This window comes from Giraffa tippelskirchi, chromosome 10, assembly GCF_054371585.1.
Source record: "Giraffa tippelskirchi isolate mGirTip1 chromosome 10, T2T-mGirTip1v1.2.pri, whole genome shotgun sequence".
NCBI lineage: Eukaryota > Metazoa > Chordata > Mammalia > Artiodactyla > Giraffidae > Giraffa > Giraffa tippelskirchi.
Genome location: NC_137284.1, coordinates 116,752,529 through 116,777,390, shown reverse-complemented (window position 1 = coordinate 116,777,390; position 24,862 = coordinate 116,752,529). Strand labels below are relative to the sequence as shown.

The window sequence follows — 24,862 nt, the reverse complement described above, 5'->3', positions numbered from 1 at the left end:
GAATTTGGAAAGGAGTATATCAAGGCTGTATATTGTCACCCTGCTTGTTTAGCTTATATGCAGAGTACATCATGTGAAATGCTGGGCTGGATGAAGCACCAGCTGGAATCAACATTGCTAAGAGAAATATCAATAACCTCAGACATGCAGATGCTGCTGCTGCTGCTGCTAAGTGACATCACCCTTATTGCAGGATGCAAAGAGGAACCAAAGAGCCTCTTGATGAAGGTGAAAGAAGAGAGTGAAGAAGTTTGCTTATAACTCAGCATTCAAAAAACTAAGATCATGGCGTCCAGTGCCATCACTTCATGGCAAATAAATGGTGAAACAAGAGAAACAGGATAAGACTATTTTCTTGGGCTTCAAAATCACTGCAGATGGTGACTGTAACCATGAAATTAAAAGACGCTTGTTATGACAAACCTAGACAGCAAAAGCTATGACAAACCTAGATAACATATTTAAAAGCAAAGACGTTACTTTGCCAACAATGGTTCTGTATAGTAAAAGCTTTGGTTTTTCCAGTAGTCATGTATGGATATGACAGTTGGACCATAAAGAAGGCTGAACACTGAAGAACTACTTTTGAACAATGATGTTGGAGAAGACTCTTGAGAGTGCCTTGGACTGCAAGGAGGTTAAACCAGTCAATCCTAATGGAAATCAGTCCTGAATATTCATTGGAAGGACTGATGCTGAAGTTGAAGCTGAAGCTCCAATACTTTGGCTACCTGATGCAAAGAGCTGACTGATTAGAAAAGACTCTGATGCTGGAAAAGGTTGAAGACAGGAAGAGAAGGGGATGACAGAGGACAGGATGGTTGGATGGCATCACTGACTCACTGGACATGAGTTTGAGCAAGCTCTAGGAGATAGATGGTCAAGGACAGGGAAGCCAGGCATGCTGCAGTCCATGGGGTGGCAAAGAGTCGGACATGACTGAGTGACTGAACAACAACAACCATAGGTTATGAAGCAAAAGAGAGCAAACAAAAGGAAATAACCTATATCATTAAGATATTAACCCATATCATTAAAGCAGTATGGTATTTGTATTGATACTTGTATAGACAGAAAGACCAATTGAATAAAACAGGAAGTTCAGAAATTGACACAGATATTTATGGAAATTTATTACTGTATGCATAAAGGTAGCATCCCAAAGCTATGGGAAAAATTACAAACTTTTCAATAAGTTGTATGAGAAAACTAATAGACAATCTAAAGAAAAATAAATTTGCAATTCTAATTTATTCACCATACCCAGGATAAATTCCAGGTCTTAATATAAGAAAAGAGAGAGAGAGAGAAGGAAAAGAAGGAAGGGTGGAAGGAAGGGAGGGAGGAATAAAAGAAGGAAGAGATTATGAAAGTACAAGACAAATAAGAAAGGGCAAATTCTTTTTTTTTTTTAATTATAGAACAGGAATTAGCAGTATTTTAACTGGTTGGTCACACAGTAGATGGGCTTCCCAGGTGGTGCTAGTGGTAAAGAACCTGCCTACCAATGCAGGAGACATAAGAGATGAGGGTTCAATTCCTGAATCAGGAAGATCCCCTGGAGTAGGGCACAGCAACCCATTCCATAATTCTTGCCTGGCAGGCTACAGTACATAGGGTCGCAAAGAGTCGAAAACGACTATAGTGACTTAGCACACATGCATGTACATAGTAAATAGTAGCTGCAAGTACAAAATTCTGCCACTGTAGCAAATGAGCATAGCTGTTTTTCAATAAAGCTCTATTTACAAAACAAATGAAGGGCTGGATATAACCTTTGAGCCACATTTCACAAGCCCCTGATATAGCATGTGAGAAGTGTTTTAAACTAAGACCCAAAACTCAGAAGCCACTAAAAATATATTGATACATTCAACCACAAATTAAAAACTTCTACAAGGTAAAAACAACACATTAAGGATAGTCAAAAGATAAAATGATAAACCACAAGTAAATATTTGCAGCTCATTTCAAAATGGGATAAAATTCCTGATATATAAAACTTCTAGAACTCTCTCCATTATTTTTTTGCTCTTCCCTCATTATTCCCTTTAGCAGGCCAACTTACTCCTTTTCCTAGTCTTAAAGTCTTAAAAAAAACCTTTCTTTTCACCCCATTTCTCTCACCAGTTACTACCTCATGTTCTACTCGTTTTTGCAGTGAAACTGTTGGAAAGAATTGTCTCTAAGATCTTTCCTCTCTTTCTCCTTCAAGCTCTGTTGGTCCACCAAAACTGCTCTAGTCAAGACCCCTACATTGCTCAAAACAGTGGTCAATTTCAGCCTGTATCTCAATTGACTTTTCAGAAGTACTTGCTGTAGATATTCATTTTTTCTTCCTTAAAACAAAACAAAAAAAATTGTACTTGGCTGTGAGGACACCAAGCATCAAACTCTTGGTTGTTCCCTATATCCTTGGTCCCTCCATCTCAGGCTACTGTGCTCATCCCTTCTCATCTCCTGAACTCGTCAATTTTGACTCACTGCAGGACTCCACTGGGGGCTCTTATCTTTCTTAACTGGGTTCCTGGTCAGTCTTACAAATTGTAACAGCTTTAAATGTCACCTAAATGTAAATACCTCCTGAATTTAAGTCTCAAAGCTACATCACTCTCCTTTACTCCAGATTCATACATACACCTGACTTCTCCCCTTGCAATCTAATAAACATTAAGATCTTACCATATTTTCAGCTGAGCTCCCAATGCCAACCTCAAATATACTCTACCCAAGGTTACTTCCATTATAATGGGAGGCAACCCCATCCTTTCAGTTGCTCAGGCCATAATATCTGGGACCATCCTCTCCTCTTTCTTTTATACTCTTCACTCTACCTTTAAAATATATCTGGAATCAACCATTTCTCACCTCTCCTCTTCTACCACCTTGGTCCTGGTCACCATGATGTCTCATTGGATTACTCTACTAGCCTCCAAACTGGCTTCACTACTGCTGCCCAGGCCCTCATCAGGTTCTCAATGCAGCAGCCAGAGTGATTCTGTTAAAAATCAGTCAGATTATATCACTCCTCTGCTTCAAAACCTGCAGTGAACTCCAATTCACTGATGGAAGTGCCAACATATGTACAAAGCACTCTAAGATCTTTTCTCTTCCATTTCTCTCTAACCTGATCTTTTATTATTCTTTTTCCCTCTTACTTTGCTCCAGCCCCAATAGTTTCCTTCCTGATGTTTGAAAATGCCAGGCACATACTTGCCCTAAGGTCTTTATATCAGGCTTTCCTCTGCCTCTGTGGCTCTACCCCTGTCATTTGCATGGCTCACTTCCGCACTTTCTTCAAGTCTTTGCTCGGTGTCATCTTCTCAATGAGATCTGCCCTGACCACTTGTGTTATAACAAGAAATATATTTAGTCTTTGTTCCTGGTTCCTAGAACAGAGTTCCTAAAACCCTTGTTATTTTGAGTGATAAGGGTGTTAGGTACATCTTTTGTTCTAATATTTGGTCTTTAACTCCAGTTCCTGACACAGAAGCTTCTAAAACCTCTGGACTCTCCAGAGTGAGAAAGGTGTCTTTTGTATGCTAATGAGTTGATTGGTGTCTGGAAGGTCCTAGAGGGCTTCAGGTTGGGGGCTGGTCACAGAAAACCAAGTCGTAATTAGAGGCTTGGAACTTTCAGTTTCTACCCTTCAACCTGCAAGGAGGGAAGAGGAGCTAGAAATTGAGTTATCACACCTTTCTGATGAAATCTCCATTAAAAAAACCCCAAACTGTAGGGGTCAGACAGTTTCCAGGTTGGTGATGACCTGGAGGTACTGGGAGGGTAATGCATCCAGAGAGAACATGGAAACTTCACGGTGCCCCTTTCCCAGACTTTGCCCTTCATTTGGCTGTTCATTGTGTCCTTTACAAAATCCTTTGTAATATACCAAAAAACTTAAGTAAATGTTTCCATGAGTTTTGTAAGCTGTTCTACCAGATGTTTTGTGAGTAACTGGTGGCTTGTGGGAACCAAGTCCAATATAAATTGGTTCAGGTTAGAACCCCAACCTGAACCAATTTATAGCTGGTTGGCCAGAAGTATAGTTGACAATCTTAGACTTAAGGTTGTCATCAGAAGTTGGATGCAGTCTTGTGAGACTGAATCCTTAACTTGTGAGAGCTGCACTAAGTCCAGGCAGGTCAGAACTGAGTTCAGAACTGAGTTCAATGGTAGGACATACAGTCAGTGACCACTGAGAACTGAAGGATTGCTTGGTATAGAAAAACTCACACATTTGCTATCAGAAGTGTTGTGGATAGAATAAAAGAAAGTGTTATCTTTTTTTTTCTTTTACCACACAACTTTCCTATAAACTCCCCACTTGCACTTGCACTTGCCAATTAGTTTTTTCCATAGAACTCATTATTCTAAATGATGGGAGTATTTTTTGTTGTTCTTTAGTTGCTAAGTTGTATCTGATTCTTTTGCAACCCCATGGACTGTAGCCCACCAGATTCCTTTGTCCATGGGATCTCCCAGGTAAGAATACTGGAGTGGGTTGCCATTTCCTACTCTAGGGGATATTCCCAACACAAGTATGGAACCCATGTCTTCTTCATTGGCAGGCAGATTCTTTACCACTGAACTACCAGGGAAGCGCTATTTGGAGTATAATACTGAACAAAACATACCAGGGAAGCGCTATTTGGAGTATAATAATGAACAAAACATATGCTCTCATAGAGCTTACACTTATGAAATGTCAGAGACACCAAGCAAATAATAATATGTATAATAATACAGCTAATTAGACAGTGACAGCTACTTTCCCTTTAAAACAGATATCTTTAAAAGGAAAGATTAAAGTGCTATGAAAACATACAATGAGACAAGATGGAGAGAAACCTATTCTAGATTCAGAGATTATAAAGAAATGACATGCAGAGTAAAATATGAAGGATAAGTGGGAGTTGACCAGTAGAGTCAAAGGAAAGGAGAGCGTTCCAGGCAGAGAAAGCATGTGCAAAGTCCTGGGACGGGAAGTAGTTTGGCATATTAAGGACCCTCAAATTGTGATTTATGTAAAATCACGTTCATGCCCAGTTATGTCCAACCCTTTGTGACCCTTTGGACTGTAGCCTGCCAGGCTTCTCTGACTGTGGAATTTTTTAGGCAAGAATACTGGAGTAGGTTGCCATTTCTTTCTCCAGGGGATCTTCCCGACCCAGGGATCAAACTCTCGTCTCCTGTGTCTCCTGAATTGCAGGCAGATTCTTTACCAATGAGCCACTGGGGAAGCTCCTTATGTAAAATATTAAAGTTCTAAACCAGATGTCTGCATACTTTCTATAGGCTTCCCTGGTGGCTCAGTGGTAAAGAATCCACCTGCAGTGCAGGAGATGCAGGTTCAATCCCTGGGTTGGGAGGATCCTTTGAAGAAGGAAATGGCAACCCAGTATTCTTGTCTGGGAAATGCCATGGACAGAGCATCCTGGCAGGCTATGGTCCATGGGGTCACAAGAGTCAGACATGACTTAGTAACTTAACAACAAAATACTTTCTATAGAGAGCCGGAGTAAATATTTTTGATTTTGTGGGCCAGGATTACAACCCCTACAGTATATTTGTCATAATTTCTCAACTTTGCCATCATAGCAGGAAAGTGGCCTTAGACAATATGTAAATGAATGGGCATGGCTATGTTCTAGGAAAACTTTATTGATGGAATTGGCTCAGACTATAGTTTGCCAATCCCTATTCTTAATAATAGGCTCCTATGAAACTCAGTTTCATAAAAATATTTCTGATCAAGATGTATTCTTTAGGGATCAATTTAGTGCTGGGAATCACACTAGGGATACAGAAATAAATAAAAAGTGTGTGGTTCCTTCTCTTATGGCATTAATAGATATTAAAAATATCGATATAATAACTAGATAATACATTCAAACTGTAGCTAGGGGTAACTAATAAGTTCAGGATCCTCTGAATTTATAATAGGGGATCTAATCCAGCCTCGAGGACTAGGAAAATCTAAAATGACATTTCAACATAAAACTAGAAGGATGTGTAAGTGTTAGGCAGGTAAAGAGTTGAGAGAGAGAATGTCTCAGAGGAATAATATAGCGCTATGAAAACCCAAGTTGAAAGATTATTTAAGGAGCAGAAGGGCAGGAATATAGGGAAAAAAGGAGAAAGTTAGGTTAGATAAATCTAGGAGGTACATAAGGCTCAAAATATGTGAGCCCTGCATTTCAATTTAAGGATTCTGAAAATATTTTGGACTTCCTATGAAATTTAAGAATTAGGAATTTCAGAATTAGAAATTTATGTTCATGGAAGCTCTATTTTGGATCATCTATACTCATGGCTTGATCAAGATTTTCTGATTTGGACATTTAGCCCTGGATTCCAGGTATGAGCCCTTAGCTGGAGGTAGAGATTTCAGACTCATAAACCATGGGAGCAGATGAGTTCACTTGTTTAGGGTATGCAGAATGGAAGGGTAAGGGGCGGGGGGGCTCTAGTTACAGAAGGGAAAGTTAGCAGAGAAGACTGTGGCCAGTTCAGAGAGAAAGGAAGTGACCCAGAGGACAACAGTGAAGGCAACAGTCAAGAGAAGTTAGATAACTAGTAAAGGTCCTTGCAGCTTGCAATTTGGAGATCTTAGCAGGTTCAGTAGCTAGATTCAGACAAACTTATATTACCATGGTTTTATGACCAAACCAAAGTGAAGAAAAAGAGACAATGAGTATAAACACCTTTTCTCCCTGAAAGCCTCACTATGAAACTTCTACTTCTGGGTAAGAAATAAAAAAAGGAACTGGATTTACCCTCTTGTTTGAATATCTGAAACACCAGACAAAAATATATGAAACAACATTCAAATACATTGGACATCAGGCAGCAAAGGACAGTGATCTCTTAGAGATGGGAAACAATTGAGGGGAGCTCTGACTGTCTCAGCCCACTGCATGAAGAAATTATCCAGGTTGCAGTGTGGAGGGGGAAACTGAAACAGCTGAAGTTTATGAGTAGAGTACCAGATAAGAGAGAACACTCAAAATCTTCAGAGTGTCCAGCTCAAATATATAATGAATTGCTGATCAGATCATGCACAAGAAGAAATCACCTGAGACCAGGAAAAGAACTGCTTAAAAGGATGAGAGGAAACAGTGTCCAGTGTCCACAATATAATCCTGTTCCAAGAGCCAGAGGGAAACGCTTCATAATTCAGGGGACATCAGCTATCAATTAAAGTAAGGAGGTGCTTTCCTCAAAAGTGGGGAAAATTAAACCTAGACTAAAGCCAGCTCTAGGCCCACGTAAAAAAACCTTAGATGCAATGGATCAAACTATTCCCAGTTTTTTAAACTGTGCCCGAGAACAAGGCTCAAAAATAGTTTTAGGACTGTAAAAACATCCAACAAAACAGCAAGGTAAAATTTACAATGCCTGACATCCTTTCCAAAATTATCAGGCAGACAAAAAGGGAAAATACAAGTCACAGCGAGGTAAAAATAAATCAATCCAAAGCAGCACAGAAGTGACACCAATCAGAAATAGTAAATAAATTGTTATTAATGTATATTCAAGAAGCCAAAGAAAAGATTGGACATATTAAGACATGAAAGAAATAAAAAAGGATCCAAACTGAAATTCTAGAGATAAAAGCTATCTGGTCTTTGTAGTGATTACACGTTGCAGAGGAAAATATTAGTCAACACACACACAAAGAGCAAAGCATACAAAAACAAACAGACCAACAGTGAACTTTGGGACAACATATACCTACGATGTGACCTAGCCATTCTATCCCAAGCATTTCCCTAAGAGAAATAAAAGCATATGTTGGTACAAAAGTTTGTAACAAATGTTTATAGAAACTTTATTTGTAATAGTCCGAACTGGAAACAACCCAAAGTCCATTAGCAATTGAATAGATTTTTTAAGTTTAAATTATATCCATATAACAAAATCCTACTGAGCAATAAAAAATGAATTATTGATACATGCAACAACATAGGTGGATCTGAAAATAATAATGCAGAATGAAAGAAGGCAGACAAAAGATACATACCATGGAATTGCATTGTGATATAGCTCCAGTAAATGCAAACAAATGTATGACAGGAAGCAGATCAATGGAGAAGGGGAACAGGGACAGGCAGGTGGTAGGAAATACAAAGGGACATGCTGCTGCTGCTGCTAAGTCGCTTCAGTCATGTCTGACTCTTTGTGACCCCATGGACTGCAGCCTATCAGGCTCCTCCGTCCATGGGATTTTCCAGGCAGGAGTACTGGAGTGGGTTGCCATTGCCTTCTCCACAAAGGGACATGAGGAAACTTGATTGTAGTGATGACTTCACTGGAATATGAGTAAGAATATACCCAATGGAATATGCTAAATATTTGTAGCTTAGTGTTAGCCACTCAGTCATGTTCGACTCTTTGCAACCACATGGACTGCAGCCCACGAGGCTCCTCTATCCATGAAATTGTCCAGGCAAGAATATTGGAGTGGGTAGCCAATCCCTTCTCCAGGGGATCTTCCTAACCCTGGGATCAAACCCCCGTCTCACCCATTGCAGGCAGATTCTTTACCATCTGAGCCACCAGGGAAGCCCCATTTGTAGCTTAGTATATCTCAATTGTATCTCAATAAAGCTGTTCAGAGTAAGCATAAATAAATAATTTTGAAACAAAGGAAAGAAATGGTTCAGCACTAGAAGTGCCTCTCTTTTTATCAAGAATGGAATCAAAGTTAGAAAGTGTTTTGTTCTAACTTTAGCGAAGGCTCTTTCACATAAGCATTCCTGAGCAGCCCAAGAGCCTGGCATTTGTGTTCTTGGCATATGTTTGTGTAATGTGGAAAGAGGACGTCACCTAAGTGAAAAGGATGTTGGTCTTCAAAACCTCTCTCTCTCTCTCTCTCTCTCTCACACACACACACACACACACACACACACACACACACACGGGATTGCTTGCTGCACAGTAATTGATATTTAATTCAATGGTGTTAAAACAGCACAAAAACAACATGTCAGTTTAACAGAATCACCTGTCATTTTAGCATGGAAATAACTTTTAACTTAGTGCTTTAATTCCTTAACATGCCATTTATTTAGGAAGATTCAGACTTCTAGAAGTATTCATTCAGGGAACTTTAAGACCTAATCAACTACATGAAATCCTGATTCTGTAAAAATAGTTTGTGAATCTTTCATATTCATACTGTAGATTTAATACGATGGGCAAATTAATGATGGTTTTTTTTTTTTACCTGTTTCAATTAGAACCCACGTTCTCAATCAACGTTAATCAAAATTTGGCACTATTCCACGGCCAGCAGATAAAAGAAAATTGCTGTTCATTTGACTACCGGGTCGATTTGGACCAAAACTTTTCGTTCGCGCTTTAAGGAGTCTCTCCGAGCTTAAAATTCCGCTCTTTTTCAGCAAACCCAGCAAGTGCCCCGCCTTGCCCCAAGTGAAGTTCTCAGTAGCAACACACTGTCGGGTACCGACTGGACTCCCAGCGTTCGGGCGAGTTCTTGGAGAGGGCCGATCTCCACCAAAACCAAGGTGGGAAAAGGGACGAAGCCACAGAAGGTTTTGCTCAGCCCTGGAGGAGTGGGGCGTTGGCGTCCTCTAGGTCGGGACTTCGGGCAGGCTTCTGGCGCAAGAAAATCCCGGCACCAAGTTGTCTCCCATGAAAGCACTCAGTAGTCGTGTCCGCGCCCTGGCCACACGGATCCCAGAAAGGCTTCACCACGTAGCGGATACGGGTACCCCAACCCTGGTGCCCAGCTGGTGGTAGTCCAGATGAGGGGCGACAGAGATTATCTGGGCTGCTCCTATCTCTGACAGGACTAGACCGGGCGTGGAGGACGGCAAGGTTTGGCCGCCGCAGGAGGGCAGGAACTTGTGTTTGGCGTGGTCCTGCGCGCTCGGAGCGCGCTGCTGCGCTAGCATCCTGCTAGCTTCCCTTTCCTGGGGCCTGGCTGGCGCTGGCAAATTGGGGTGTGGGTGGCTCCCGGAGCCGAGGCTCGCGCGGCAGTAGCTCCAGACCCCCTCCCTCATCCCCCGCCAACGGGGGCGGGAAGCTGCGGGGTGGGAGTAGCGGAGCGTGATTGCCCGAGGCCCCTCCTGCCGTGGCGAGGGAGAGCCATAAAAACCCTGTTGCAACCCGCTGCGGACACCCCCTTCCGCCTGCTCTCACCACTAGAAGAGGCGCGCAAGACTACTGAGCCGTAGCCGCCCAGCCACGCCCGCCGGCCTGCCAGCCCGCCACCGTGAGTGCCAAGACCCGCTTACTTGACGCGAGCCGAGGGAGAGGGGCGCCTGTGGACTTGCCGGGGGCTCTGGGAGGGTCACTCCCCAATCCCTAACCCCTACGCTCCGGGCTTTCAGGCGCCTCGAGGAGCGCTAGCCCCTCTTGGCGACTAAATTCCACCTGCCCCTTCCTGTCCCCTCTGATGGTACAGCTGCCCTCTCCCCGACCCTCCTGGCTGCCCCGGCCCTCTGGGTTATCTTATGGTGGATAAGGAGGGAGAACACGAGCCCCATCCCAGGGCAGCTGGCAGTTTCCTCGAGGGTCGCCGCCTGGAGGGAGGTTTCCCGGGCAGCGCTCCCCGAATAAGGAATCCCCGGAGCTTGGAAGACGCGCTTCCTGCTGCCTCCCGGGATCTTTCGGATCCGGTCTGAGACCCACCGGCGAGGGAACCGTTCTCTCCCCTCTCCCCGCCAGTTGCCACCCCGAAGTACTCTTTGCCATCACTGTCGAGCTCCTGCAGCGGGGCAGACCAAAACTGAAAAAGGAGAAACTTCTTCCCTCTAACAGGGCGTTTGGGGAAGAGGGTAGGAAAGGGGTAAATTCTCAACTCAGGGGGAGGAACTTCTAATTTGTTTTTTAAAGTGTTTTAAATTGGCGCCGAAGCCTCCCTAACTCAGCGCCTCTCACAGCCGGATCGTTGGCTCTGCTAGAGGACCAAAGTTGCTCAGAGTTTTCGGGCGGAGCAGAGGGGCCTGGCCAGAGCAGATCTTGACTTGAATCCACAGGATGGTCTCACCACTCTCTGCTCCCTCTGCGTGACTGGGTCGAGCGTAGATCGAAGGTTGGGGATGCGGGGGGTGGGGGGAGTCGTAGGAGCTGGATGGGCGCTGAGGCCAGAGGAGGAAGGTGCGGAGCGTGGGTCCTCTGAATCCCCTAAGCCCCATTCGCTGCATCTTCGATGTCCGCAGATGCTGGGTAGCAAGCGACTGGGGTTGTCCGGACTGACCCTCGCCCTGTCCCTGCTCGTGTGCCTGGGCGCCCTGGCAGAGGCATACCCCTCCAAGCCTGACAACCCCGGAGAGGACGCTCCGGCGGAGGACTTGGCCAGATACTACTCAGCGCTGCGACACTACATCAATCTCATCACCAGGCAGAGGTAGGTGGGCTGCGCGGGACTCACGACTCCGGGAGCTCCCCACTTGCGCACCCGGAGATAATGGGCATCTTAAAGGACAAGGACCTTTTCTTTTTATTTTTTTGTATCCCAGGGCCAGACAGCATCAGGCACATACTCAGCTCTCAGTAAATGTTTGCACAGGGAGCAACTGCCTCTGCCACTACTGTCACAAAATTCTGATCCCCAGACTCAGGTACCCCGGTCTGGCCATTTCCTCTCACCCATCCCCTTGTCTTTTTTATTCTTAGAGCAGTTGGGGGACTGTTTGGAAACCTGGATAGGAAAGTACCCAGTGAAAGGGGTTAGGAGGGCGCTGGGGAGGTGGCTGCAGCTGAGAGGGCTGCAGGGTATCTAGGAAAATAACAACACAAGCTAAAGAGGAAACAGCTGGGTCACCAAAAACATTGTCAGATTTTTCAACCTGCCCAGACTGAAGTTAAAAGACAAATAGAACTATTTTTCCCCTACAGTGTTTTATTTCAGTCTGAACCCCTTACCTGAAAATCCTGCTCCTAATAAGTAGAGATTTAGCATGAAAACATTCATCTAAAATGCTGAGACTTTTCCCATTTCATAGCAGGTGAGTTCGGAAAAGAAAATGCCCACTTGGTGCTTTTTTAAGGAGAAACTTACAATGATCTGTTCACTTTAGGGTGAATCCAGGGATTACATGTAATTTGAGAAATTGTCATCTTTATTCTGAACCCCTAGAAAGCTAAATGAAAGGCCAGGTTTCACTCCCAACATCAAATCTTAAGCAAAATATCAAATCCAAACTATTTTAGAAGTAACATAGGATTTAAAATTTGTTTCCAAAATTAATTCATCTTAGTTTTGAATCATTCAATTTTTTTAATTACTGAGATCAAATGTCTTTAATAAGCTGAAAACAATGAACTTTTTTTTTTACAAAGTTTAATGTTATTTAACATATTTAAGTTATGTTTTTAAAGTATTGTTTTTTGTTTGGTGTTTTACTATATTTCAAGGAATAGTTGGAAAGAATTCAAAGTGGGGAAGAATTTGTATTTCTTAAAGAAAACTCTAACTTTGATGAAACTTTCTGTTTCATCAAAAAGCTTTTAAAGTATCAATTTATATGAAATTAGACATACATGAAAGTGCTAGAATTAAATAGCATTGGTTTATGATCCCTGAAGTACGATAATATTCATTAGTGAAAAGCAAGAATGTCTTATATCCTAATAGACCTTCAGAAAGTTAATTGCTTCATATTCTTTCTTATGCATCATAAAGACCAGAGAAAAAACTGTACAAATTGTTTTTTTTTCCCTAAGAAAGACTTTGTTAGTTACTTAGTCCGTTAATTATAGCATATAGTGGAACTTAGTTTTACAAAGATGATTGATATAAACCTTTACCATTGTGTAAAGCTTTGGCATTTCAAAACGTTTTCCTAGGCATTACTTTGTTCAGTCTTTACCTCAAAGCTTTGAAGTGAGTATAATTATCTCCAGTTTACAGATCATGAAATTAAGGACATTTCATGAAAACTTCTTTTAGGGGTGATTAAATTGGAGCCCTCCTCTTGATCTCTAGGTGTTGTCACAGCTATCAGCACTCAGAGTGATCTTCAACACCTTTGATGAGGAGAAAATAAGGGAGAGGCCTAAGATTCAGGTTAGCAAGTGTTCCTGAAGCAGTTTCCTACCTCCTCTTCATATAAGTTCCTTCTTAGAAACACTCAGAGGCTCATAATCTACACCCATCACCTCCCTTGTATACTTTCATCATCTTCCCACCACACACATCCACTTATATGCACGTTTGTATTTTTGAAAATTACATTTATACACATACATTTTAATTTGGTATAGATGGTACTGTGATGTTCTCTTTCCTCCCCTTTTCTACTTGGTTCATGTTCTAAAGCTATATACTCCTGGTTCATTGCTTCCAAAGGTGGCATCATTTATTCTAGAGCATAGATCTACTGCATTTTATTTTTACAGTCCTCTATATCAGTGGTTTGGAGAAGGCAATGGCACCCCACTCCAGTACTCTTGCCTGGAAAATCCCACGGACGGAGGAGCCTGGTAGGCTACAGTCCATGGGGTCACTAAGAGTCAGACATGACTGAGCAACTTCACTTTAACTTTTCCCTTTCATGTGCTGAAGAAGGAAATGGCAACCCACTCCAGTATTCTTGCCTGGAGAATCCTAGGGACGGCGGAGCCTAGTGGGCTGCCTTCTATAGGGTCACACAGAGTCGGACACGACTGAAGCGACTTAGCAGCAGTAGCAGCATATCAGTGGTTCTCAACTGGGGTTGACTTTATGCTCCCCAAGACATTGGGCAATGTCTGGAGACATTTTCAGTTGTCATAATGGTGGGATGGGATGTGGTGGGGTAGGGTGGGGTGGCATGGGGGCTACCACTGGCATCCAGTGAGTAGGGGCCAGGGATGCTGCTGAACATCCTGTGGTACCTAGGATAGCCGTTGACAATAAAGAATTATCCAGCTCAAAATGTGCACAGTGCCAAGACTGAGAAACCCAGCCCTGGACTAGAGTCTCTTCCTCCTGGTCTCATTGTTATCATCTGGGGAAATTTTAGAATATACTGATGCTGAACTGCACCCCTGAGGAGTTAAATCAGAATCTCCCAGACGGTGGGACCTGGGCTTTTTCAAAACCCCCAAGGTTATTCTAATATGCAGCCAGGTTTGATTTTCCTAGAGATGCTGTCTTTGAAAGATAAAGCATTGTCAAGAAGAAGGATAATCCAGAATTGATTAGAGATGGGAGAATAGTCATTGATGCTGCTCTGGGTACCTACTACTTTCTGACTACAAATTCTGCTATTGCAGACTTAGGTTCTCTAATGGTAAATTGGAGAAAATATTCACCAGTCCTTTAATTCACTGGAGCATGATGAAAATAAATGAGTTAAGGTTGCCCAAGAGTTTTAGGATTAGTAAAATCAACTGATGGACAGAATAAATACATATAAATTGCGGCCTACAGTCTGATATCACAACATCAGAAAATCTTTGAGGAAATCTCACAAATGATGGGGGTGGGAGAGTTGGCTTTGCTTTTGTATCCCTTGAGTCCCTGCAAAGGAGCAATAATAGGAACTCTTTCCTCCAAATTTAGATTTAATTGTGCTTGATGGGCAGCTAGTATATACTCTCTATCAGCTTTGTTCCACTGTTTTAACTGATATCTAATTAATCCACAGTAGACTATTTTTTTATTTGTGAAAAAAGCAGCTACTGATGTCCAATGCTTTTTTTGAGAAAGGGAAAAATAATGTCTTCAAAAAAAATACAACTTGGTGTAGATTTCTCAGCTCCTTTAGCAGAGAGAGAGAGAGACAGACAAACAGACCAGGTCCTCACTCACCTGGAGCCAACAGCATATACTACCCTGGCAGGAAAACATAACCTTGAATTCATATATTGTTCTACCCATACCCTGCTATGGGAGAAGAGACCAAGAACATTTCTATGGACCAGTAGGTTTCCTTCGTATTTTCAGGGCAAATTACAATCACATCAGGAGAGAAGACTTTTAGCTTTTGGCACTCCAAATAAACATGGAAAATATAGGACTCAGAATCTGTTGGTAGTTGTGAGAATGGGTGTATTTCAGCGGCAGTAATGTGCATTTTTGTGTATCACTTTGTTGCTTTCAGAGCATTGTGACATACAGTGGATATTCATCAAGATTCTAATTTAAGCAGGAGTTATGATTTTGTTGATGTTTTATATTTAATACTACAAATCTTTCTTTTCTAAAGGTGTTTATAGTTTCTCCAAACTTGCCTTAAAGGACTTTTACTCCCCCAACTCGTTTTTTTTTTTTTTTTCCAGATACGGGAAACGATCTAGCCCCGAGACCCTGATTTCAGACCTCTTGATGAGAGAAAGCACAGGAAACGTTCCCAGAACTAGGTATGAAAAGACATGTGGAAACACTGTTGCAGAGCTCAAGGTGGTCAGGGAAAGGAAATCAGAGAGGGCTGCTGGAAGAAGGTGTTGGGATGGTGTCCTCCAGACCAGTAAGATTTGGACAGAAAGAGTGATGGGGAACAGAACATGGAGGACCTTTCTCTTCACATACTCATTTACAAATCTCTGAACTTGTGAGATAATATTTTCTGATTCAACTTAATTTGATGTTCCTTTGAAATTTTCAAGTATAAATGACTTTTGCCTCAAAAATTACTCTATATAAAATTTCTAACAGGCTTAGATTGGGGAAGCATAGGGTATGCCCTAATATCTACATTGAAATAACCAACTGTCTGTCTTTGGCTGAGGTAATCTTTAGTTCTTATAGTCTACGTGGAGGATCTACACATCCTTGGAAATGTCCCTCCTGGCTTCACTCCAGTCATGCTGGTTTTACAAGAAGCAGTAGATAAATCGAGGGGTGCTCCTGTTTACTTTTTGACTTATTTTAGTTCATCCGATGTCACATTGTAATTTATCACATTCAGTGAATGAACATTGAATAACATGTTATTCTTAGGGCTTGCTTGGAAACTTGGGGCTTTCTTGGAGTGTGGCGCTGCCTTAGGACAGGTGCCCTCTAATATCTAGGTGTCAAACATTGGGCTGGGGTCATTCTAGATAAAGACTGCAAGTGAAAAGATGCCTGCTTCTCCTCCTTTTCCATAGCTGGCTCTCCTGTCCCAGGCCTGCTGTCCCTTCCCCCAGTAAGATGGCCTGTCTACCTTAAACCCAGAGCTCTACAACATCAAGAACTAAGCTCCCCAGAAGAGGTCACTAGAACACTTGCTTAGTGCATGTGACTGGCTTGTCACTCTTCATTGGGTTCTCCCTCTGTTCTCTTGTGAAATGGCCAGCCAGAGTGAAGGTGCAAGTCTAGAGTTGTCAGGTTTGTTTTCTCTGAAGGACACACAATTTGGATTGGACTAAAACTCCAGTGCTCTTGTCCCTGGTGGCACTAGCACCCAGGCTTGAACAGCAAGTGCAAGGCAAGTGGGTGGAAAACTCATAAGAGTGGTTTTAAAATATTAAGCAACACATGCTTTAATGTTTCATTGATAGGCATATGATGTTTGTCACAGTAATAAGTTTAGGATATGCTATATCTACTCAGGATTAGAACCATAATTATCCAGACTGACCTACAGCCTTAATCCTGCTCTTTGTTTTGTGGCCCAAAGTCACATGGCTGGTGCATGACATAGAGTTAATTGTACTCTGATTGACAGCTTCAATCATGCACACTTAGAAGGAGACAAAACTTGACAGCCTTGAAATTGCCTGTGAATGTGATTTTATTTAAAAGGTTTCTTTATAGTCTATCAAACAGCATCTTACTACATAAAAAGCCTTGTAGGAAAACACAGGAAGCATATTCACAGTTGAATAACAATAACTTTCTTTTTAGTTTCATGTGATTCCTGTAGTTTTGATCTTCAGAAATATTGCAGAGTTCTTTGGCTTCTTTGATAAATACAGAGCCTTTTAAATATTTCATCTGAGATTTGCCTGAGACTCCCGTTAACATGAGTGAAGCTACTCAGCTGGGTCTCTGTACATTATGACACTGTCTCCCACTCTGATATTCTACATGGTCTCCTATTTAGAATGCCAGCAGCCTTTTCAACAGTTTCTGATCATCTTTCAGTTCCGAGCTGGATGTCTCACTCTTGCAAGCCTCCCAGGAAGTTAGAAGCTTCTCTTACGTGCTTTGCTTTTTGTGTTTAACAGGCTGGAAGACCCTTCTATGTGGTGATGGGAAATGAAACTTGCTCTCTAATCTCTGCCTGTTTTTCAACCCCCATTTCATCCTGTAAAACTCGAGTCTGCCAGTCCTCCCAGTGCATGCAGCCCCTGCGCTCACCTCTGCAGAGTTTCCCTTTGTCATCATTGTATATATGTGTGTTTAAATAAAGCACTATGCATTCAAAAGTGTATGCTCCTCAATGCAAAATCTGCTGTTGCAATAGTGAGAAATATTGAAGTTATTCATTAAATCACAATCTCCCTCAAGTAGCAGATGCAAAGTTTGTTTCACCAATATTAAAGCAGTGGCTATGGAAGATACAAAGATATGATTTATGATGACTAAGACTCAGCTGTGGGGTGTGTGTGTGTGAACAGCAGACATATCTGAAACACTGAGCAGGGCAATGCTAACTTGGAACAATTTTGTTGAACTTTTCCCTCATTCACAGGAAATTCTTGTTAACCTTGTTAGCCTATGCTGTCAGCAGAAAGGTTTGCTGTCTAATAGCTGCTGCTGCTGCTAAGTCGCTTCAGTCGTGTCCAACTCTGTGCGACCCCATAGACGGCAGCCCACCAGGCTCCCCCGTCCCTGGGATTCTCCAGGCAAGAACACTGGAGTGGGTTGCCATTTCCTTCTCCAATGCATGAAAGTGGAAAGGGAAAGTGAAGTCGCTCAGTCATGTCCGACTCTTCTCGACCCCATACACCTTCTGCAAAATGTCTTGAATCTCCTCTGTTGAGTATAGTAGTCACCAGGCACACATGACTTTTGAGCACTTGAAAGTATCAAGTGCAAACAAGGAACTGAGTTTTACATTTTAGTGTATCTTAAATAGCCATGTGTTTCCAGCAGCTACCATATCAGACAACTCAGATCTGCACATTTCCTTAGGCCGCTACTCTTAGAATTTGAGTCATAAACAGAAACACACTGAGTAGGATAATTATCTTTTCACACAGCATGGGGTATGTTAATTTAGCTACAGGTTATTAAACTTCCCCTCTCTTTCAGGTACTTATCTGCATAGGCTTAATGTTATTAGATTCTTATGTGTAATTTCTAAATCGAAGAAATGGGTCTCATTCTATATTTGTACTTTGAACTACACTCTAAAAAATATGCATATATGCATAAATATTTCTATGTGATGTCTTAAAACTGCTTACCAAATCCCTGTAGCACATCATGACTTAGGAAATTGTATGGTATACAAGATATTCTGTGTTCATAAAGCATTCTAAAGTTTTTCCAGTGCCCTTATGAAAGGAACCAAAATGGCCCCTCATCCCTTCCATCACGTGAGGACATAGCAGGACAAGGGTTGGCTATGAATCAGGAAGCAGGCTCTTACCAGACATCAAACCTGCTGGTGCCTTGATTTTGGGCTTCCTAACCTCCAGAACTGTGAGCAGCAAATCCATGTTGTTTTTAATCCACAAAGTCTATAGTAATTTGTGATAACAGCCCAAGTGGATTCAGACATTCCTAATAAACAAAATACTCCAATACTTTGGGCACCTCATGTGAAGGGTTGACTCATTGGAAAAGACCCTAATGCTGGGTAGGATTGGGGGCGGGAGGAGAAGGGGACGACAGAGGATGAGATAGTTGGGTGGCATCACCGACTCTATGGACATGGGTTTGGGTAGACTCCAGGAGTTGGTGATGGACAGAGAGGCCTGGCGTGCTGTAATTCATGGGGTCGCAAAGAGTCGGACACGACTGAGCGACTGAACTGAACTGATTAAACAAAAATTCACTTTAAGAAATATAATAACGGTTAACTTTAAATTTTAAACTTTAATTGCAAAGCTACATTCCAAGAGATTCCATAGTAGTATTTCTGAAACATTTACAGCCTGATAACCATTCTTGGAATGGGTTTAAATGCAACATGTCACCCATCTATCATTGCAAATTATAATCATCTTCACTAGAGTTACAGTAAGAACAAATTCAACCTTCATTAATGAGATGCCTATGAGCAACATAGTCATTATGAAGTAAGTGTATAAGAATTTATGAAGCTCTCCTCTGATCCTAGATTTATTTGACATTCTATAAGGTATAAATTGTGTATGTTTTTTGTGGATGCCACTGTGTTTTTATTTTGATCCTTTCAATGCTCATGACACATTCAAGTAGAGGATTATTCCCCCCATTTTCACCGGTGAGGAAACTGAGGCCCAAGGAAAGCAAATAACTTTTCCCACCTCATTCAAGTTAGGGAAGTTTGACAGCAGCTGCTCTGTTTACACGGAGAAGGCAATGGCACGCCGCTCCAGTACTCTTGCCTGGAAACTCCCATGGACGGAGGAGCCTGGTAGGCTGCAGTCCATGGGGTCGCTAAGAGTCGGACACGACTGAGCGACTTCACTTTCACTTTTCCCTTTCATGCATTGGAGAAGGAAATGGCAGCCCACCCCAGTGTTCTTGCCTGGAGAATCCCAGGGACGGTGGAGCCTGGTGGGCTGCCATCTATGGGGTCGCACAGAGTCGGACATGACTGAAGCGACTTAGCAGCAGCAGCAGCAGCTCTGTTTACAAACTCAGGCTTGCCTGGTGATGTTTCGTGGAAGAAGTCAGTCAAGACCAGGTTACATATAATCTAATTAAGAACATAATCATGATACACTTAAATTAGAGAATAATAAATAAACCATGCAAAAGGCATTTAGAAGAGGAAATGAGTGTGGGCAGAATTAGCTAGAAGAGACTTCACAGAAAATGTGAATGTTGAGCTGGGATTGAGTACATTCTGGGTAGGGTGACCAGTTAAGCTCCACACAGAATAGGTCAGCTCACAGAGTAGCCAGGGTTGGATCAGTGGAGAAAGTCCAAAAATGACCAAACTCATCCATCCATCCATTCATTCATTCACACACTTACCATGTTTTGAGCCCCTGGAACCTATTGGACATTACACTGAATGCTGGGGATACAAAGATCAATAACAGTTTCTCAGGGAATTTGTCATCTAATGAGGGAAACAGGTAGTTACAGTGTATCATTGGAACTGCAGAAGTGGACCTGTTAGAGTTTGGGGTGTTAGAGGCCTCCTTTCCACTCATCATGTCTCCCTTTGCAGTTCCCTGACAGAAGAGCTATAGATTTAACAACCAATGGACAAATGGAGAACAAAGTAGCTGATGGGCAAGTATCCAGTGAGGTCAAAGGCAGGGCTGCCCTAAGCTAACTCAGGATGCCTGGCTGAAGTCTAAGCCTCCAGAGTAACCCAGCCCCCACACCAAATCTCAGCTCCCTGGTAGGGAGTGCAGGAATAGTGAGGTTTGTGGCAGCCTCCCAAATGCACTTATCTAAACAGACACACAGACAGGAGGAGCTAGCCTGCTGTGTCCAGCAGCAGATGGAGGAAGAGAAGGGACACTCATGAAACCGTGTTACCCTCTGGTACAATGCCCTGCCCATGGAGCAGTGTGGTCTCAAGAATCAATCAGAATAGCAACTTCATTCCATGCAGATGCAGACAGTAAAAGAGAATAGAGGAGGAATGCTCAGAAGCCTCTACTAGCCAAGACAAAACTTGGGATTTTCAAATTCAATACACTCAAAGCTGTAATTTCCTGTTTCAGGGGCCGTGATATCTCCTCGCTCTCTAATAGGGAAGTGGGCATGAGGTGTTTCAGGGACTGTGCAAGGACACCCATCCCAGGCTGGGAAGAGTGGAGGAGGAAGGTCAAACCTCCTGGAGTAACTGATGCTTGAGCAGAGGTTTGAAGGTGGAACACCAATTGCCAGATGAAGAATGCAAGGTAGGAGGTAGAGGACCTGCAGGTATGAAAGAACAATATATATTTTGAGTAGTTTTAAAATATTCGTGTTTCCTGTACTTTGAAACTGACCATGTGCTAGGCTCAGACCCCTGGGTTACTATTCTAAAAGCAGAATCCCATGTAGGATGGAATCAAGCCCCATAGCCACCCTAAACCCTAACCCCTTTTCTCCCAGGCATTCCTCCCCTTCAACCCCACCTGTCCTTCCTATAGCCTTGGCTCTGGGAGAAAACCAGCCCCTCTAATAATATTCTTCATGTAGCCAAATCAGGACTCAGCTTCTCAGCCTGGGAGTTCCTAATCATGATCTTATGGACAAACCTACAAGTTCAGAGAAGAAACGTTTTAGAGTTGGTTCTACTCCATAATTCACTCTCTTTTGCTGTATTTTAATGGCCTAAATACCTTCCAGCCTCTTCCCCCTGCCTAGATAAGGAACAGGACAGGGAAGCAGATAAAAAGAGATGGAAAAATCAGCATTTGTTTGGGACTTCCACATCATTATACAAAGTTTCTTCCCACTAAGCTAAGAAGGCTATCCTGGGCTAGGTCCACACATAGCCTCCATGTGCCCAAATGATGGCAGGAAAGCAAATAATAAGGGCAGATAATCATTCCTCTCTTTCTAATATACTTGCATTATGCTAGCAAGAGAGTTCCAGAAAAACATCTATTTCTGCTTTATTGACTATGCCAAAGCCTTTGACTGTGTGGATCACAACAAATTGTGGAAAATTCTTCAGGAGATGGGAATACCAGACCACCTGACCTGCCTCTTGAGACATCTGTATGCAGGTCAGGAAGCAACAGTTAGAACTGGACATGGAACAACAGACTGGTTCCAAACAGGAAAAGGAGTATGTCAAGGCTGTATATTGTCATCCTGCTTATTTAACTTATATGCAGAGTACATCATGAAAAACACTGGGCTGGGTGAAGCACAAGCTGGAATCAAGATTGCCAGGAGAAATATCAATAACCTTAGATATGCAAATAACATCACATTATGGCAGAAAATGAAGAAGAACTAAAGAGCCTCTTGATGAAAATGAAAGAGGACAGTGAAAAAGTTGGCTTAAAGCTCAACATTCAGAAAACTAAGATCATGACATCTGGTCCCATCACTTCTTGGCAAATAGATGGGGAAACAGTGGCAGACTTTATTTTTGGGGGCTCCAAAATCGCTGCAGATGGTGATTGCAGCAATGAAATTAAAAGACGCTTGCTCCTTGGAAGAAAAGTTATGACCAACCTAGACAGCATATTAAAAAGCAGAAGCATTACTTTGCCAACAAAGGTCCGTCTAGTCAAGGCTATGGTTTTTCCAGTAGTCATGTATGGGTGTGAGAATTGGACCATAAAGAAAGCTGAGTGCCAAAGAATTGATGTTTTTGAACTGTGGTGTTGGAAAAAACTCTTGAGAGTCCCTTGGACAGCAAGGAGATCAAACTAGTTCATCCTAAAGGAAATCAGTCCTGAGTGTTCATTGGAGGGACTGATGTTGAAGCTGAAACTCCAATATTTTGGCCACCTGATGTGAAGATCTAATTCATTTGAAAAGACCCTGATGCTGGGAAAGATTGAAGGTGAGGGGAGAAGGGAACGACAGAGGATGAGGTGGTTGGAAGTCATCACCAACTCAATGGAGATGAGTTTGAGTAGACTCTGGGAGTTGGTGATGGACAGGGAGGCCTGGCGTGCTGCAGTCCATGGGGTCGCAGAGTCAGACACGACTGAGCGACTGAACTGAACTAATGCTTAGATGGTTACTTAATACTGTGTATGCAACAGAAAGTGTTTTTTTTTCCTCTGTGTAGAACATTGGAATCAGTTACAATGTCATCAGAATTCAACAAATACCTTTTCCATCATCATAAAAGAAAACAGCCTTTCAAGTGAGATGTTTCAGTGAAATATTATTTTATTGTGTTTTGTCAGTAGGAGGATTATGATATTGTCACAACTAAGTTATTGCCTTTCCTTCTGCCTATTAGTAAAATTAGCACAGTGTGATATCACACAGAATCTTTTTCTCTTTTTAAAATTTGAGTGGAATAACATATAATTAATCATATGTCATCCAGGCTCATTTTTTTTAATGTGCTAGTAAGAGTTATCAATTTAAACTTGTTCTAATGCTGCAGGATTGAGACGTTTGCAATCATGGGAACAGGGTGATGATGTGAATGGTACCTGCTCTGTTGCCTGACACACAGTAGGTGTGCAGTGAGGGCCAGTGCAGCCTGCAGTGGATTGGGATGACTAGGAGTGATCCCGGAGGAGCCAGAAGCAAGGTGATGTTTGATGAACAACCTCAAAAGATTCTTCATCATTCTCCTGACCCAGGGATCCAACTCAAGTCTTCTGCATTGCAGGCAGATTCTTTACCATCTGAGTCACCAGGGACTAGGTACTGTTTATGCAGGGCCTTGACAAAAGTAGAAGAGTTTTTGTAACAACAACTTCCTGGTGCTCTTAGAGTTATAGGTGAACAGACTGTAGTTTCTAATGATCTTAGAAGTTCTAGTCACATTAAGTTATCTTTAGTATCAAGTTTAAAAAGAACTTATTTTATCCTTGAATATTGTGATCCTCGAATTCCCTGAAACACCTTTGCATACATGTGTGCTAAGGCACCTTAGTCATGTCTGACTCTCTGTGGCCCTATGGACTGCAGCCTGCCAGGCTTCTCTGTCCATGGGATTCCCCAAGCAAGAGTACTGGAGTGGACTTCCATGCCCTCCTCCAGGGGATCTTCCTGACCCAAGGATCGAACCTACGCCTCCTGGATTGGCAGGTGGGTTCTTTACCACTAGCACAACTTGGGAAGCCCATGGAATACATTTAGGTCACTGATATTAATAATTTTTCCCTGGCTTTGAGTTTAATGATAATTTTGGAGTTCTCGCAAATTGTTAACACTTACATTGCTAGTGTATTGACATATTACAAGTATGTCATGTTGGCATAGTATACTTCTTACTAATGTATTGACTTTAATTTGGGGGGACTCTGGTTTGTCCTTAGGCAGATTATTTTGATATTAAAACTTGTTAAGGATTTGAGCCTTTAAAAAAAGCTATTTTATATACAAGATACAGATTCCTCTAATTCTCAGTCTAGTCCTAATTTCAGTATTCTTCATTTTCCCAGAAGTTAATTGAGTTTGAAATTTTATTTGTTCAGTGTATTTATTTGAAATCTGATTTGACTCATTAATTTGGCTGCTATACTAAGATGTTATGAGGCAATTTAAAGTTGAAATGAGAAACTTTGAGTAGAAAATAAAAGCCACATTTTGCTCTTCTATCTCACTCAGTGTATGTTTACTTGCTCAGTCATGCCCAACTCTTTGCAACCCCATGGATTACAGCCCACCAGGCTCCTCTGTCCATGGACTGCAGCCCACCAGTCTCCTCTGTCCGTGGAATTTTCCAGGCAAGGATACTGGAGTGGGTTGCTGTTTCCTTCTCAAGGGGATCTTCCCGACCCAGGGATTGAACCCGAGTCACCTTACTTTTTGGGTATTATCTTATTTGGGTATTATCTACTAGAACGTGTGTGCATGCTCAGTTGCTCAGCCATGTCTAACTCTTTTCGACCCCATGGACTATAGCCTGAAAGTCTCCTCTGTTCATGGAATTTTCCAGGCAAGAATACTGGAGTGGGTTGCCATTTCCTCCTCCAGGGAATCTTCCTGACCCAGGGATCAAACTCATGTCTCCTGTGTCTCCTGCATTGGCAGGTGGATTCTTTACCACTGAGCCACCTGAGAAGCCTGCTAGAGAGAAGAGAATTGTTCAAATGATTTTTCAATTAATGTTTGTCGAGAGTAATTTGAATTTTATTTATTCTGATTTCTCTATCTTTTCTATCACAGGCAAGTCTTTTCAAATCATAGTGAGCTGCTAAGTCAACTAGTCTGTGAATTTCAATGCAA

General features: G+C 42.2%; 2 protein-coding genes across 42 annotated transcripts in view; both read left to right on the top strand.

The window, feature by feature from the left end:
- The window catches only part of NPY (neuropeptide Y), a 248,678-nt gene extending 231,368 nt beyond the window's left edge, over positions 1-17,310 (top strand). For 17 of the 41 annotated variants that reach the window (XM_081533938.1, XM_081533946.1, XM_081533947.1 and 14 more), the window contains 4 exons: positions 9,405-9,530; positions 11,190-11,377; positions 15,238-15,318; positions 17,110-17,310. In XM_081533938.1, the coding sequence (XP_081390064.1) occupies positions 9,405-9,530; positions 11,190-11,377; positions 15,238-15,318; positions 17,110-17,134 (420 nt within the window). In that variant the 3' untranslated portion in view covers positions 17,135-17,310. Of the gene's footprint in view, positions 1-9,404; positions 10,241-10,695; positions 10,806-11,189; positions 11,378-15,237; positions 15,319-17,109 lie in introns of all 41 variants that reach the window. The other 24 variants (XM_081533963.1, XM_081533958.1, XM_081533954.1 and 21 more) reach the window with 3 other exon arrangements.
- Positions 17,311-20,721: 3,411 nt separating this feature from the next.
- Positions 20,722-24,862, top strand: part of PALS2 (protein associated with LIN7 2, MAGUK p55 family member) — a 405,603-nt gene continuing 401,462 nt past the window's right edge. Inside the window, exon 1 of the mRNA XM_081533867.1 lies at positions 20,722-20,901. The gene's annotated coding sequence lies outside the window, so the exon portion shown is untranslated. The remainder of the gene's footprint in view (positions 20,902-24,862) is intronic.